Raw genomic sequence first — 18,281 nt, forward strand, 5'->3', positions numbered from 1 at the left:
TATAGCGCAAAACAATCAAAGCGGAATTCTGGTGTACCGACAACGGTAAGTCGATTACGTTTTCCTACCTTTGTCATAATAACCGACTGGGGCGATTGTCGTTGATCCGAAAGGTAGCTCGAAGTTGGATTTTGTCGTGGCAACCGTCGTGATGATGCCTTCAGTTGTTGGGGGTGGTATCGTTGTAGGCGGGCTAGATGCTGTGAAAGAAGAAGAAACAACGATCGTAAAGTACGTATCTGCTTAGCTACATCTTTTGTTATAAATGCGATAACAATCACCCCCGAGCAGCGGCGAAGGAGCAGAGAAAAAAGCAAATCAACAATGGCGCAGCGCACAGTATGCAACGATTGTGTGTTAATAAAATGTAAACAGAACGGCGGGAACCGCGTACAGCATTCTTAATCAATAATAAAACACATCTGAGACCGGCTTGGGCAAACATCTTGAGGGCGGCTCCCACGTGTGTTAGGCAACGGTTTACGGAAATATACCAAGGGAAATTATTTTATTTAATTTTCTGGTTTTACTCAGTGAAAAGTTTGCTGCAAAGTATTCAATTTTTACGAGTTAAACGAAAAGTGAATAAAAAACGGAACGTAAGAAATTCACTTCAATCCGTTACTTTTCACTCGCGTACCCTTCTTCAAACGCCAATCTACTGACGAGCAAACAAAAGCAAACGAATCAACAGATGGGACTTAGAGAGAAGCCTTGAAGCTATGCAGGAGCAAAATGAATTTGTTCTATTTTCTGTGCTTGTAAGAAGATTCCGCATTGGATGCTTTCATCTGGTTGAAAGAATCATTTTGATAACAAATGATAGAAACTTTCAATCAGCACTATGCACAATCTTTAGATTGACAGCTAGTCAATCATTTCCAAGAATCGACTTTCGTAAAGCTGAATTGTTGAAAGGGTATTAATAGTGTGATCAATATGATAATTAAATATACATTTTGCGTTTTCATGCTCAACCAAATAGGTACAAATCAACTACATTTTGTTATTCTACCAGCAGTACTCATGAGGGTCGTAAAATTTTATTATATTTCAGCAAGATAAGTAGAATTAACGCAAAATCAATAATAACACGCAGAAATGGACTCGATAATTAAAGTTACTTTTATCACGGGAATCGAACGTAGCATTGAATGTACGATTTTGTTTGTCGCGACACTGTTATAATTATTATCTGTTGTTGTTATTGATTCGAAATTATGCCTAGTTCTTCGGCACATACAATCTAACATTTCAGTGTGTTTAATGAAACTGGCAACTTTGCATGCTTGAAATCTATTATCTTATCTAAGCTTCCTTTTTGTGTCTTCTACAAAGTTGTGTTTTTGAATGATACACAAATGGCATGACAACTTTATCTACAAGTTTGCTGAAGATGCCATTCTTAGTGTGAGACTGAAAAGCTAGGTTTTTGCAACGTCATTTGCGGCGGAGATGCAAACTCAAATTTATTGTCATTCTTGGAGGTTTTTTATATACTAAATATCATCTAAACACAGTACCAATAACCAATAGAACCAGTATTTGGAGAGTAAATGAAAAAAGTTTACGTTTACACAAAAGTTTACATATTTTTTCTATTTTTTTCAAACAATGTGAACATTTTGTAATTTACACGTGGTAGCAGCTATTATATTTATGTGATAGCAGCTATTAATGTATGAAAATAATTATAATGTGTAAGCAGCTGTTCAGGGCCTGAGTTGGGTGTTGGGAGGCCTGGGGCAGATAATTTTATGGGCTCTTTTGCTTAAACATTTAAAAGAAAGATTATTGCGAATTGTGCAATCACTTCCCGCTCCGCTGGAAGGTGACGAGCAAAAAAAGGCCATCCCGATCAAACAATTATAACAAACGGGTCATACAAATATATCTGGAATCGATAGAAATAACAAAGCCTGTAATATTCTTGATATGCCAGAATGATAAATAGTACTGAATTATATCAAATTCTGTCATCATACACTTGAATGTCCATAAGTGCGTTATTTTTAAAGCATAATTATAACAAAATTTGCTATTCAATTAAGAATATATTGTACATTATAACTAATTCTGACCTTTTTCTGCTAAAAATTATACAAAACTTGCTATAATTTATAATAATCAGTAAGTAATTTTGATAGGAATTTTGATATTTTAACTATTACGAGACCAAGCTTAGAACACATGTTGATACAAAAAGTTCGTAACAAAATATCAAGATTTGTTATAATCCTGGTATTTTTGACTGATCGTGATCACTTCGTCTTCCCGTCTGCTATGCTTTCGGTGATGGTGGTTGTAGCCTTTGGCTTAGGGCTAGAAGGGCCCTTGAGTCGAAAGGCCCGTGGCATTTGCCCCCTTGGCACCCTCCTCTCCCATCAAATCCGGGCCTGCAGCTGTTATAGTTATAAAAATATTTATATTCATGTTTATGAAAAATGTGTATATTAAAATGTGATACCCCTCTGTTGCGCAATAATTTCAAACAACATCGATAAAATTCATTAACATACTACATATAACGTAAAAATTAAACCAACTAACTGACATGAACAACAAGTGAGACATGTCTAATTAAATTAGACTAAGCACCCCGATTTCTCTAATTGAAATAAAATAATGAAAATTATTTCTGGCATTCTGCATTGCTTCTGGTGGCTAATCAAAACTAACATCGCTTCCACAACCTGTCAGCACAATGCATATGCTGAAACCCCTTTTTCTGCCAGCTTCGAGCAGTGCCTCTTTGTAGCTTTCTCCTTAGCCGAACTTCTCTGAGGCTGAGCTGCTGTTTGAGATTGAACATAAAGGCATTTTGTGTATATTTGCTTCATCCTTCTTTTCTGACATCCGAAGGATCGGGTGTCGTAAATACATACTCCCGTGCATACCTTCACGCCTTCCTTATGAGGGGGTGTTACTTGCTGTTCGATCCCTCCAGGGAGGAAGAAAACCGGAGCGGAATAAATGTGCTGAATTTTTCCCGGCTGCTCTGCGGCCTGCTTGAGCAATCATCGTTGCTTTGGTGGCTTTTCCAGCTGCCGCCGTAGTGTTGTTGTACTTTTTGATTAAACTCAATCTGTCCTTTAGGGGATTTCAGTTCACTTGCCTCTTCTGATGTGGTTCATGCTGTGCGGGTGTTTGTATATCAGTATATAGTGCGCTGTTCATGTATCCTGCGGTGGCCGTTCGACTGACGGCGGAACGGAAAGGGAAATGCTTGACTTTAATCCGACAACTACGCTATTGTCAGAGTGCAGAGGCAGTAGATTATGAAGCGTAATTATTAAATGGGGTGCTTCCCGGCGGTTAGATCAAATTATTCAATAATTGATTGTGTAGGTTCGTTAGAATAATCCTTTAGTGCTGGAGGACTAAGAACTAATGCCATAACAAAGTGATTTCGAATTATTACCATGCTTGGTAATTTACTGTACTATCGCTCACAGAAAAAAATGGCTGTGAAGGAGACAGCGAAAATCTCATCAAAAATTCGAAAGTTATTCAGCAGATGATGATAGATTTCATGTTTAAATATTCCAGAAAAGAAAAAAGTTTGAAGAAACATAAGTGAGCAATAAAGATTAAATATCTCTAAACCATAGTCCAAACTAAGTTTAGTTACAGTTGAAGTCAAAAAGTCCAAGTCTATTTAAGTACAGTATGGATATTATTTTTATGATTTACAATTTACAACAAATACATCAATAAGTTTTTAATAGCATTGCTCCTAATGTTGATTTCAATTGACTGGATCCATTTCTCTACAAACTATCGTCAACCAATTTGTTGTCAAGAGCATCCAATCGTATATTCATTCTCAAAACATCAAGCTCGACCACATTGAAACAAAACAACCTGTTGAATCGGAAAAAGTTGAACCCAAGTGGCAGCGTTTATGCAAAACCATAAGATTGTCTCCATCAAGCAACGATTGTCGGCCATAAAACAATCCTCACCGCACAGTTTGCTGCTTCGAGTCGGTGATCGGAAGAAGCAAAGCCAACATGGGAAGCTGTTGCTGTTGATGACATTTATGTATGCACGTCGTCTGTCGGCATGGTAGGACCCCTGCAGAGCTCCACGCCGGTTCAGAGGCGAAGGTGTCAAGCGTTACACCCGTTCCGACAATAAGTACCATACAACTGTTCAGGCTACATACGAATATCTCTGCCTGGGACTATGACGAGATTCGGAAGCTTTAAATTCTGAATAGAGTAGCACGCCACATGCCGTCATCATCATGGGGAAAGACATCGAGCTTCTCCGTTAGGGATTTTTTTGCGGCCGTTTTTTTTTCTTTTTGCCTTTCTCCTAGAAAGGTATAGCAATGGCCGAATGTCATATACCACTCGACTTCTTTCGACGAACTGAGCATTTTCTGTATGTATGTATGTATGTGTGTATGTGTGTGTGTATGTATGTGCAACTTTTTTTTCTCACTCACTTTTCTCAGAGATGGCTGAACCGATTTTCATAAAATTAATTGCAAATGAAAGGCCTAGTTGCGCCATAGATTGCTATTGAATTTCATTGTAATCGGATTTTTAGTTTAGAGGTTATGTATCAAAATGTAAAAATCACGAAACATCAATATCTCAGAAACCACACAACCGATTTCAATAAAACTGGTTTCAAATGATTGGGCTGTCCCCAGAACCCTTAACTTTTAAATTTCGTTATGATTGAACATATGGTTCAAAAGTAATGTAAAGAAAAGTTATCCTGAGGTTGTTTAAACTCACTCATTTTTCTCAGTGATGGCTGAACCGATTTTCACAAAATTAGTGTCAAATGAAAGGTCTAGTTGCCCCATAGGTTGCTATTGATTTTCAATGCAATCGGATTGTAACTGTGTCCGTTGTTCATAAAAATGTGAAATCACATAATGAAAGTAAACATAATGACTTTCTCCTAACGATCACTGGCTAATCAAAAGGTAGAAAAATGATTGAAATGGCCGAATGTCATATACTACTCAACTCAGTTCGACGAATCGAGCATTTTCTGCATATATGCATGTATAGGTGTATATGTTTGTGTGTGGGTGTGTACGTGTATATGTGCACTTTTCTTTCGCACTCATTTTTCTCAGAGATGGTCTGACCGATTCTTTCCATCTTGGTGTCAAATGATAGGTCTATTTGCCGCTTAGGTTGCTATTGAATTTCATTGTAATCAAACATTTAGTTTTGGCGCTGCGTCAGAATGTGAAAAACGCTCTTATATCTTAGAAGCTATGAACATAGTTGAATTCAAATAAATGGGCTTTCAAACCCTTAAACAATGAATTTCATAATGTTTAAACATGTGGTTTGAAAGTTATAGAAAGAAACTAAACCCGCAGACTGTTTAAAACTATAGCTACGATCAAAGTATGTGGCCTCAACATCATTTAAATTAAATATTGTACTATTTCAATGTTGCGGCCTTGCTCAGGATTTAAGGAATTAAAAGTCATTTCTATCATTTCACTTTTTGCCTTTCTCCTAGAAAGGTATAGCAATCACTGCAAAAACTTAAGGTATAAAAGTGCTCAAAAGGGCCGAATGTCGTATACCACTCGACTCAGTTCGACGAGCTGAGCATTTTTTGCATGTGTGTGTGTAACGCTCTTCCAATCTCACTCGAATTTCTCAGAGATGGCTGAATCGATTTCAATGAAATCAATTGCAAATGAAAGATCTAGTTTCCCTATGAGACCCTATTGAATTTTGTTGTAATCTGATTTCTAGTTTACAGGTTATGTATCAAAATGTAAAAATCACGAAACATCAATATCTCAGAAACTACTCAACCGATTTGAACAAAATTGGTTTCAAATGAACGGTCTACCTAAAAACCTTCAACTTTTGAATTTTATGAAGATTGAACATATGGTTCAGAAATTACAGAAAGAAACGTGTTCTGGAGACTGTTTAATCTCACTCATGTGTCTCAGAGATGGCCGGACCGATTTTCATAAAGTCAGTGTCATATGGAAAGTCTTGTTGCCCCATAAGACCTTAATGATTTTTTTTGCGAACGGATCATTACTTTTCCTGTTATGTTTAAAAATGTGAAATCCAGCGATGAAAAGAAACATATTCTGATGACTACTTGGGCTCACTCACTTCTCTCGGAGATGGTTGACATGATTTCCACAGAATTAGTATCAAACGAAAGGTCTAGCTGCCTCATAACACCCTGTTGAATTTTGCTGTAATCGGAATGTAACTTCGTCTGTAATGTATCGAAATGTGAAAATCACTAAACTTCATTATCTTAGAAACTACACAACAGATTTGAACAATATTGATATCGAATGAACGGGATAGTTAAGGGTTAACTGATGAATTATGACTGAACACTTGGTTTCAAAGTTTGGCTCCTCCATACGTTCCCTTTTCATTTGATTGTAATCGAACTTAAGCAACCGTTATGTTTTAATTTGTAAAACAACGAAAGTCTATTATCTCAAGTATTACACGACTTATTTGAACATAACTAGTGTCATACGAACGAGTCATCTCTCAAACTTATAAATAACAAACTTAATAAAAATTTTATATACTGTTCAAAAGTTTTGTAGAGAAAAGAAATTCAAAGACTGTTCAACACTATAGCTGCTTTGATCAATATATATGGCCTCAACATGATTTAAATATGGTATCGTACTATTTGAACGTTCCCGGTATCGCTCGTGATTAAATTTTTCGAAATTAAGAGTCATTTCTTATATTTCGCTATTTCAGAAGCACTAACATTACGTCAAATTTCATATTTTATACTTTAATTACAACATCAATATTTTTGAACCCAAAGAGTGAATATACCTTTTTGGATTTAAGCATTCATGTAAATCTATTTTTACAAATAATAAGTTTGAATGAGAAAGGCTGAGTCTGACCGCTAGGTGGGTTAATTTAGGTTTTATGTTTAATACGGCATGGACATTACGGTTTATTATGGCGGATTGACAACTGAACTTGAATTGTTGTTCCAGTGACAATCTACACCATATTTTCAACCGTCGCATATTAAAGAAAGAATCATAAAGAGTTCACTATAATTTTGGGATAGCTTAGCATTTTATAAATGTTTTGGTAAGGATAGTAATCATAAATTCTATCCAAACAGAGTCCTTAGTGATGCTTTTATTTGGTTCCATATACGATCTAGCACCTGTTTTGCTTGTTGCAGTATGGTTTATATACGTTTCCTGGTTTTGTATACGAAAGTGTCGACTCTCAATCAGTCATTGTGTTTTTATAATTCGCACAAGCTTTGATCTGATTTCTTACAAAAATTCAAAAGAACCGAAAATAATATGTTTATACGTGTGATTGAAGTTGCGTTATAGCTGTTACACGCAAATTTAAAACTTAATCAAACTTCTGATTTTAAACTGAATCAAAAGTAGTGATAATCCAACTTTTGCGTGTGTACCTTACAATCCATTCACAAATGCCGAAGAGCATTAAACGGAAGTATTAAAAATGACAAAATTCAATCCATGTGGATTACGAATGGCCTCTCATAACCTATTATTCGGAAACAAATACGATACCGCTTGGTCATTTAATCATCATTTCATGATGACTTCATCTACAAACCTGTTACTGTCTGTCATTATTTTTTAAGCGCCTCTTATTGCGCTTATTGCGTACACACATTCACAGAGTGTCATATCTCGAATGGCCTGCATCCACATTATGCAAACAATATTTCACGGCAAGAATTGGAGCACTCCCAACTGGGAACTAAACATGCTGTTCACTTGTGAGTTCCACCCAATTCCACCTCCCAGTGATTGCATTGCAACCACTCGGGTGTATGTTTGTCGCTTTATCGACATCGCTGAAGTGTTGTTTGCTGTCGATTGTAATATGTCACAGCACCAATATACAACTTGTTACACTCGTGGTATATTAGGCGAAAGCAGACCATGCTGTATGCGATCGGAAGCGAAAACCGGCGGATGGGGTGCCGTTCATACTAAAATGGGCTAATTATGCTATTTACTAATCGAACAAGCTTGTTTACTCACAGTAGAGCCTGATTGTCCCGTCGGTTTCTCCACGTGGATTTTTGGCGATACACTTGTAGATTCCGTAGTCACTGTGTTGTACTTCGGTAATGAACAGTTTCATTACCGCTTTGTAAGAGGGCGTTCCAGCTACCGATTCAGTCCTGCAAGGTAAAGAGCGAAGGAAAAAGTATGTTAATCAATCGAATTTTTTCTACATGCTCTCAAATTTGTTGGGCGGGCATAAAATTACATTAAAATAAAATGTGTAAGAAATGAAGTAGGTATCTGATAACATGGATTTATAGTATGAAACAAAATTTACCGCCTCCTATTTTTGTTTTTCCATTATTATAATCGATCAATTATATGGGGGTTCATTATTCTTTTGTACATGTATGCACTAGCGTAGTATAGCGCACCCACAAGGAAAATTTTCATACGTGTCACCTCAAAAAGGGTGACACCCGTGAGATTAATTATCAATTATCAATTTGTCGAGGTGAAACCCTCGAAAATAATATAAATTTGCTTCTAAGACTATGATGTCAACCAATTTTCCCAAAATGGGTGGATTCAGTGCAATTGAAAACGAACGTGCTCACTCTCACAATTTTTGATTAGAAGATGATTTCACTGCAACCTGGTGGGGGTGACACCCAGGAGGTAAGGAGTGACACCTAAATTGCCCGCCTCGCGTGTCACCCGGTCACGGTACGCCACTGCATGTATGTACATTTATCAATTCAAATATACGTAACAGCAGTCTCCTTTTGATGAATTTTATAACTAGCAATTAAGCAAGGAAGATCAAACAGTGCAAAACGGTTGAGGTTGGTAGAAAATAATATTACTATGAAAATTGATCACTGGAAGAAGTTCATTTGGCCAAAGGACACTAAAACAATGTCAATCATGTCTGATGATATCGCATCAAAAACGAATGTTAAACTTGCACCAATGCCACTTGTTGCTGTTTTTGACGCCAAAAATATTGAATATACGATACTAATTGGATAATTTAGATTGAAGCAGATATTTTATGCGTTATACTTTATCATTTGTAGTAGTAAGGTACAACGTTCACTGCAAAAACCAAACTTCTAGATGTCATGTCATAAGTTTCGCTAGCAAACGTGATTCCAAGACTACACGCAAAACTTTTCCTTATTACTTTAGAAGCAATAGCGCAAAATTGCCTTTTGGGTAACAAACCTATTACTTAAAAGGCAATAAAATTCTTCCCCAGTCAAGTAACAACACATACTGCCATATATTTAGCACGTGTTACGGGAGTACGACTATCTAATAATGGTCGTTTCAACCACATGCAAGATTTTTTCTGTCGAAAACTGCTCCCTTTCCATCTCAAGCAAAAAAAAAAAATCACACACCGTCGCATATGTTGCACATGTTACAAGTTTCTTCAATCTTCAATTCATCCGGTGTGCGTGTATTAGTTCGCATACGGAGTAGAGAAAAAATATGACAAGAGCTGCCAAGCAGCATTTTCCCCGTCATAGAGTATGCAAACGTTGATGATTTCAAAGACTTGAAATGCGTCTTGAAATGACATCACGATCTGTAAACTGCGTTAGAGAAAAACAAAAACATTCGCTTTCCTGCAAGATATCTAAAACACATACCCATTGGTTCATGGAAACTCATTTGCACCTGTTTGAAAATACAATACTCGTGCCAATTCAGACAAAATTCGCAACTTCGGCAACTCTGGTCAGACAGTATTACATATTTCCATTTCAAGTAAACACTGGGGGACGAAACGAAAGTGTTTCTAATTAGACATTTGAGGTTGACGGTTGAGATTCTGATTATGTGTGGATGAAGGGGACAAAAATGAACCTGATCGTTGCATCAATACAAATGCAGCGAGTGAAGTCTTGCTAACACATGCATTGCGGTGCTTGGCTATATGTTCTCCTCCAGAAACACATACAAGCGTGTGGCCGTCATAATTTTTATTACTTTTTGTTTGTTACTCTTTGTGTATAATGCGCAGTCATAAGACACAATAAGTAATAAAAAATTGCCCTAAAGTATTAATATGTTCCCCGTTTGCGTTGGGTGTACTCAAAATTCCTATGTAGTTTAACCTTCATTAATGGCAGACAGTGTGTGCAGCTGGGAAAGCGAAAAATAAGCGAACTGGAAATATGATACAGATTTGGAAAAATATGGCGCGTCCAGAAGGGCCAAGAACCCGCGATCTCCCTGTCTCCGGTATGGTGTTTTGACCAATTGAACTACTGGGACGATGGTATTGTTCCACACTCTATATTCGTATCACATTCCACTGCCTACTTATTCTATTGCTCACCCCTAGCTACGCACACTGCTGTGCAGGCGTTATTTATACGACTGAAAGGAATGTCTCATCACACACAGAAAAGTCAGCTGACGCTGATAACTCTCATAGACCTGTGTGGTCGAGACCAAAGCCAGTTTGAGCCGTGCCTGCAAGCGCGACACAACAACGGAAGGTGCTCCGAAGGGTAAAATTGTTTCGAGCTAATTTCTCTTTCTCACAACCGCTTTTACCCGTCAACTTTCAAGTAAACCTTCTTTTTTTCAAATTTCTAGAGCTTTCAATACCTTTTAAATGCAACCAAAATCATTCAACATCTTATGGAAAGTATGTAAGAAGTAAGAAAGTGTATACAAAATCGCCGAAAAACCGCGTAAAAACTTATGGTTACCGTATTAATAGTTTTGTGATCTGTACAAAAAAATGTGCCCATATAAAAAGGTTCGCTTCAAATGGTGAGTCCCTATCTCATGCCTCCAGATTGTCAACTTAAATATGGACACAACTGATGGCGTTGCCTAGGCAATGTTGTCACCCGACAATAGCTAAGTGAGTAGGTGATACACGACCATTGGTGCGTAAACCAACTGTTGGCGGTAGAGGAAATGCTTTGTCAATGCGAGCGTCTGTTTACCGTGCGGCTCAAAACTGTGCATGATATACATGTTAGCTGCGGTTGATCAACGTCCTGGTGTCAGCACTATGAAGGGACTCTAAACAGAGCCCCGACGATTCGGGGGCAAACAGAGCCGCCTCGCAAAACACCAGACGTTGCGAATATCGAAGAAGTAAATGCGGATCCGAATAATCGGCTCAGACCTATGCGACGAAATAAGAACTACGATTGGAAATGTTGCTTGCTATGCTTTCATTGCTGCGACAGAATCATATATGATAAACAATACAGGTAACTTCGAAATCGTGGCACTGCAGACACTTTGCTGGTCGGGATAAAGGTATGAAAAAGTTGACATCGACAGGCCTCCTTCTACCAGAGTTGTGGCACTACCAACGAGCTGGGTACCGTAGTTCTGGGTGGTGATCGGGTGGCAACCGATCAGTGCGAGGATGTGTAAGTTGAGAATGAAGGGCGGGTTCTTCAACTACAACATTATCAACGTGAACTGCCCACACGATCGAAGACCCGACGACGAGAAAGAAGCGTTCTATGCGCAGGTGTATGATAGCTGTCCACAATGGAGCGTTTAGATCGTCATCGGTGATATGAATATTCAGGTAGGACAGAAGGTGATACATAAAACGCTGATCGGTTCGAACAGCCTGCACACCGCATTAAATGATAACGGCCAACGATGCCTGAACTTTGCTGGATCCCGTTGTAAGGCAGTCAAAAGGGCTTTTTTTCCCGGAAAAAGATACATAAACTTCCTGGATTTAGGAGTGAAGAAGTAAATCGACCACGTTAGACACTAAACTCTTCTCCGACAGTATCAACGTAGTAGTTTGATCCGGTTGGTTAGTAAACGGATGGGCAGTGCGTACCAGCAGACTCCAGTATGGTCCAAAACAGAGTGTCCAGCAACTCCTATATTTACCTCTACGTGGTATCGACCGAATACGAGCGGCCTAGGGAAGATCGATGAACCGGTGGGAACTTGGTAGTATGCTGACAGAGAAGGGGGAGCCGCTCTGCTGTTCTCCATGTTAGGAGCGGCTCAAACAGCGTCTGATCCGGAGCGGACGGCTGAATTACGAAATGCGGTGTCTAGCCAGCTACCCCCAAGACGGCAGCCCCTTTGCGAGACTAGGCATTCGCAGCCTTAGTGAAGCAGCATGCCAAAAAATTAAAATACCACGAACAATCAAGAATTGAATATAGACCGGAATAATCGTCAACGATCTAGGCGGCGAAATAAGAACGGCGATTGGAAGCTCGTTACATGGAACTGAACATCGCTGAACACTCCGGGTGACAACCGGATTCTGCTGGATCAGCTAGAACCTCGCCACTTTGCCATCGTTGCGCTCTAGGAGCTTTGCCGGAAAGGAGCGAAGGTACGGAGGATTTGTGGCCGCAGGGCACAGTACTACCAGAGCGGCGGCACAACCAATGGGCTGGGTACCGCCTTTATGGTGTTGGACAGGATGCAGAGTCGTGTAATCAAGTGTGATCAACTACATTATCCTTAATGTATAATACCCTCAAAAAGGAAGAGCCGATGTAGAGAAAGAAGCGTTCTACGCACATCTGTAGAAACTTTACGATAGCTGCTCGCGTAGAGACATCTTCGATTCGTCATCGGGGACATGAACGCTCAGATCGGTAGGGAAGACATATACAAGCCGACGCGTCAACTTCGCAGCTGCCGAGGATTGGAAGTCCGAAGTACCTTCTTTCCCTGAAAGAACAACCACAAAACCTCCTGGAGATCACCTGACCAACGTATTGCAAACCAAATTGATCATGTTCTCATCGACGGCCGGTTCTACTCAGACATTACAAACGTACGCACCAATCGCGCTGCGGATATTGACTCGGACCACTACCTAGTTGCGGTAACTTTGCGCACCAAAAACTGTCGACCGTATACAACGCGCGACTTCGCCGAAACCCGCGACTTCACATCAAGCAGCTCCGGGACCCCAAGACTGCGGAGGAATACGCGCAACAGCTCGATGCGGTACTTCCCACGGCGGAGGGGCTTGGCGCAACGCCTCTCGAGGACGGCTGGTGCAGCATTCGCACAGCCATTGGAAAGACCGCAACGAAGACACTAGTAATGGAAGCACCGAATGGTAGAAACAACTGGTATGACGGGAAGTGCGGAGCAGCGGTGAATGAGAAGAACCGAACCTGACGGATATACCAGGGCACTTTAACGAGAGAGAATAAAGCCAATTATAAACGGGCACGAAACGACATTACTACTCAGGTGAAAGAAGCGCCAGCTAGAGACCGTGAAAACGAGGAGCTGGAGCAACTGTAACGTGCCAGTGATACGCGGAAGTTCAATGAAAAGGAAAACCAGTTTCGCAGAGGCTATGTTCCGCAAGCCGGCATGTGCAATGACGCGGATGGGAACCTTCTCACGGATGCCAGCGAGGTTGACAGGTGAAAAGAGTACTGCGATGGACACCAGAAGCGGAGCAGGAACTGACCTAGAAGCACCAGCAGCAGATGACCAAATACCAGCCCCCGATGTTCATGAAGTTCTTTGTGAGATCGGGAAGCTGAAGAACAAAAAAGCTCTTTGAACATTGGAGAGTGGTGCTGGCTAGAGTGCTGCAATGGACCATTTCCAGGTTTTGGGAGGACGAAAAACTGCCAGACGAGTTGGAGTGCCGCAACTACCGCGGTATCTCGCTTATTAATGCCACTTACAATATACTCTCACAGACAGTGGTGAAAATGAGACGAATATGATGCAATCGTCGTTTAATCCCGATCTGCACGCATTCTGACGTGTAACAGACCGCGACTTAACTTGAATCCTCTCATCAATCTCGCGATGGCTGTTGTTGTTGCCGACCAAAACAAGGGGGAACTTCCGGCCTATCTAAACATAAAAATTAATTCACAAATATAACAAAAAAATTTCGAACCTACTAAACGCGACAATATCGTTCACAAACGAAAACAAAGGTAAAACGAATTTAAATAAACTTACGTGGACGATATTCAGTGCAAGTGGTGAGAACTGTCATGTTGGATACACGCTCTTGCAGGAGTGTCCGAATGCGAGTAATTTTCACTCATACACTCTCTCGCGGAAGTAGCCAAAATTCGGAAAATTTTCCACTCGATGGTAAAATTGCAACCGCACAGGTTACACATCATAACACGTAACTTTGCGACGGCGGAGAAAACTTACGCCAGACAGAAAGCCAAAGCCTACTGCAAATAGATGCGTCCAAAAAAAATATGCTAACGAGAGGCTTTAGGGAGAACAACCGCACAACTCAAGTCTCCGTAGACAGCGATGAGCGTGAGGTGGTCGACGAGTTCGTGTATATCACTGGTGACCGCCGACAATAACACCAGCAAAGAGATCCAGAGACGCATTCAGGCCGGAAATCGTGCCTACTTTGCACTTCGAAAGAAACTTCGATCGAGTTGAGAGCGACGACGCACGAAGTTGACGCAGTACAAAACCGGTAGTCCTCTACGGAAACTAGACAACAACGCTTCTCGCGGTGGACCTAAACGCCCTTGGAGTTTTCGAACGGAAGGTGCTGCGGACTATCTACGCCGGAGTAGCACAGCAGTACGTGCGGCAGCTGGAAGCAGCACTGCCAACGGTAGAGTAGTTTGGCGCAGCTACTCTTGAAGAAGGCTGGAGAACATGCGATCAGCCATATGTAGTACTACTGTAGTGACAATGCCAGTGTCACACTGGGTATAATCGCTCCGAACATGAAAAATGAGTGTAAACAGTTAGAACAGAATTAAACAGTTAAACAGAGAGGAATGCAGCACGATCGAGGATGCTGCAATACGGAACGAGGGAGAACGTAGAGCGCTACCAACGTACAGGGACAGGCAAAATTCGGTCTTTCGGAGCAAGGAGCGCCAGCAAAAGATCGAGATCACGAGGCGATGGACGAACTGTACCGTGCAAATGACACACTAAAATTCTACGAGACCTGAATATTATATGCAAAGGGGTGATTGCGAGGTATAACCAATATTTCGACGAGCACCTTAACGGCGATGCAGCAGAGGACGACGACGAAGTGGCAGTAGATCCTAGTGTACGCCCGGATGACGACAGAGTTCTTACCCCTGACCTCCAGGGAGTTAGAAAGGAGATTGACCAGCGAACCGTGAATCTACAAAAGTGCGTCAAGCTGGGCTACTGCAACTACCGTGCAATCACGCTGCTGAGCACCGCCTGCAAAGTACTATCGTGTTTGCTATTTACCATCGCTTTGGAAGGAGTGATACATACATGGGTATCGAAAGAAGCATGATGTTCAGGAAGTCTGTTCAGTTCTTTGTTTTCGACTATTACATTAATATCGTAGCATGAAACCTTCAGAAAAAGACGGAGACGTACATCAGACTGAAGGCTGAATCTAGGTGAAATGGACTGGCCATGATTGAATCTAAGTACCTGAGAGGAAGAGGTTTCAGAGAAAACAGGTTCAACTTCTAAATTTTTCAGGAATCCGTACAAATCTGCAAAATCTATGGAATTACACGCAATAGTTTTGGATTATCTGAGTGGAGTGCAGATGGAAAGTTGATGATGGCGACGGCGAAAGAACCATGAATTGCATCAGATACTGGGAGAATTACTCAGCGCCCAACCGTAGAAATAGGATGGCTATGGCCTGAAGTTTTTGAGATATTTAAAAAAGAAAAATGCTTATGAAAATGTCATATCTCAACTAGCGCACAAAAGCGCAACCTAAAACTCTCAGGGCTGGAAGAATATTAAACTAGGTGTATGTAGGTAGCGTACATCGTTTTTTAAATATCTCAAAAACTAAAATTTAGTGCTATTATCATCCGTCACTCAAAATTTAGTACTACTTCAGTACACGTTTAGTACAAATATTTTTATACAAAAATATCCCTTGGTTATGCTTATGAACATTGCCCAAAACACTATCTCAAAAAACCAACACGATCCGGAGTTAAATATTTCGTTTCGCTAGATTGCATTCCTGCACCACTGTGCAGGTAACACGCAAAAATAAACGTGTGCAGCAAATAGCTGAGTTATTGTTCTCTAATCATGCCATTACTTCCCGCTGTTTCTTGCATTGTTGGCATGTGTTCATTTAACAGTTTTCGCAGCAAATTTATTTGTTCATGTGAGTCTCGATGAATCAACGGCAATGAATCGCAGTTTCATGTCGTTACAAAGTTGTGAGACTGGTTTAATATGTTATAGAAAACTAAACATACCAAAAATACTTACTTATATTTAAACGAATCGTGAATCATCTGGTCATTCTCCCGCGTCCAGTAGTTAAGTGAGGTAGGATGGGCTTCTATGTTACATTCTAGCGTGACGTTGTACCCAACGGGAATCCCAACTAGTTGATGCGGTATCCACAGCATCGGGGGAACTGTGTCACACAACAATAACGCAGAAAAAAAAACATAACGTTATTACGTCTGGCATCGCACGTCAGCTCAACCGAACGCTGTGCGCCGTCATATACTCACAATCAACACTGACTTTAATCCTCTTGGACACACTCGGGGGCACTCCGTTTGAGGCGATGCACAGGTAGGCTCCCATTTCAAAGCGCGAAACACGTGATAGCGCCAGCACATCACCCTCCCATTCAAGCACTGGAAAAAATCAAGAATGAAATTTACGAGTTCGTGACTAAGAGATTTGTGAATTGAATTATAAGATTTTGTTATTTTTTGTCATTTCATTTAATTTTTTACTGTAAACCGGTAGCAAAGTACATATAATGATTTCGGGTGTAAATCTCAATCATTCATCGTACCATTAGCACATCATTTGCCACAAGTCGATTTAATTAACTTCCAATTAACAACCCTCGTTATCCCACCCCGTCACTGTGACTTACCGCTATTATTTTTGGTGATGGTAATTTTCGTGTTGTCGTCCCGTTTCCACTTGATCGACGGCGGTGGACTTCCGGTGGCTTTGCATCGCAGCGTCACGTTGGCACCTTCCCGGACGATCACGTCGCTGGAGGAAACCGAATCGTCAATGTTGGGTGGCACTGAAATAGCGAAAAAAAAAACGAATAGCATGAGTTTGCATTTCTCGGCAAAGTAATCGGCGTTTTCTGTGTGCTGCAAGCGAGTTGGGGTCAATCGGCAGATTATGCTGGAACGAAAGGAGCGAGGTATACCTCCTGAAACTTTCAAATTAAAACTTTCGGCAATGGTTTCGTGTCGGTTGACTGCGGCTGTTCAGCAGAGTCGAACTCGCAGTGAACTGGAGTAAGAATAGGAAACGTTGCTCAAATTATGTGTAGTTTTCCGTCACCAAGAGTTCGCCACTGTTGAAAATTTTTTGCATTCAGGTACCATATTTATTCAATAGGAGTTTTCCAATTCGTTATACCTGTCGCATTTTGAATACTAATGGAGCTGAAATTATAAAAGCATATTTTTCAGCAAAAGAAAAAATAATATTTGTAATGACTTTTTCTTTTCGAATAGAATCATTACTTTAACTGCAAATCTAAATAGTCAAATCTTCTATAGAGAGTGACAAATACTAAAACATGTGGTATGAAATAGAGCAAATATGTAGAATAGTTTTTTAGCTGATAGCAAACCATCTTTTTGGTCAATTAAATCCTAGCTTGTGAATCTCGATTTATGGAAACTATTGCATCAAAAATGAAACTATATATTAGGTCAAAGATGTTTTTGTGTGGCATTTTATTTTGCAATTTTCCAACATCATTAATTATGTTTCTCTCTGTTTCAACCTGAAAGAAATGAGTAACGAATGATTGACAAAACAACAAAAAAGATCGTGACTCGACATCTCGAAATGAGTGTCAATTTTCAATCACACGCCTTTATGTGCCTAGTGTAGTCTAGGCAATGTTATCACAGAAATAACAGAAGGGTAGTTTGTAAAACCACGACCGCATTATTGACGTAGAACTACTCAACAAATTTTAACACTCACGTTGCAAGTTAAAATGCTAGCGCAGAATCAGTAAAGAAAAGTGTTTGGTCGTCAATCATCCATTTAGTTCTCGTAATAAGAACAGTTTCCGGGATCGAAATCGATTATCTTTTTCAAAACTTTTTACGACATGAAAAAACTGTAGATTGAAGAGTTCTTTTTTTTTCGACAAAGCACGATCAGACTGATTCGGTTTGCACAAACTCGGTCTTCTTTTCCGTTTTAAGACTTACATTTTACTGCCCTATAGTCGAACTTTCTGAGCGACGTAGTTCTACATCAGAAATTCTACAAATAATGTAAGAAAAAATACGAAGTCCAACAATTGGCATGGACCTGG

The 18,281-nt window shown here is 40.1% G+C and overlaps 1 protein-coding gene across 1 annotated transcript in view; it reads right to left on the reverse strand.

Annotated features, from left to right (window-relative positions):
* Window positions 1-18,281, reverse strand: part of LOC129730832 (lachesin-like) — a 176,853-nt gene that overhangs the window by 10,596 nt on the left and 147,976 nt on the right. The window contains exons 4-8 of the mRNA XM_055690420.1: window positions 16,857-17,015; window positions 16,480-16,608; window positions 16,229-16,379; window positions 8,036-8,178; window positions 69-200 (exon numbers count right to left, since the gene is read on the reverse strand). Of these exons, the coding sequence (XP_055546395.1) occupies window positions 69-200; window positions 8,036-8,178; window positions 16,229-16,379; window positions 16,480-16,608; window positions 16,857-17,015 (714 nt within the window). The remainder of the gene's footprint in view (window positions 1-68; window positions 201-8,035; window positions 8,179-16,228; window positions 16,380-16,479; window positions 16,609-16,856; window positions 17,016-18,281) is intronic.

This window comes from Wyeomyia smithii, chromosome 3 (genome assembly GCF_029784165.1).
Source record: "Wyeomyia smithii strain HCP4-BCI-WySm-NY-G18 chromosome 3, ASM2978416v1, whole genome shotgun sequence".
In the NCBI taxonomy this organism is placed as follows: Eukaryota; Metazoa; Arthropoda; class Insecta; order Diptera; family Culicidae; genus Wyeomyia; species Wyeomyia smithii.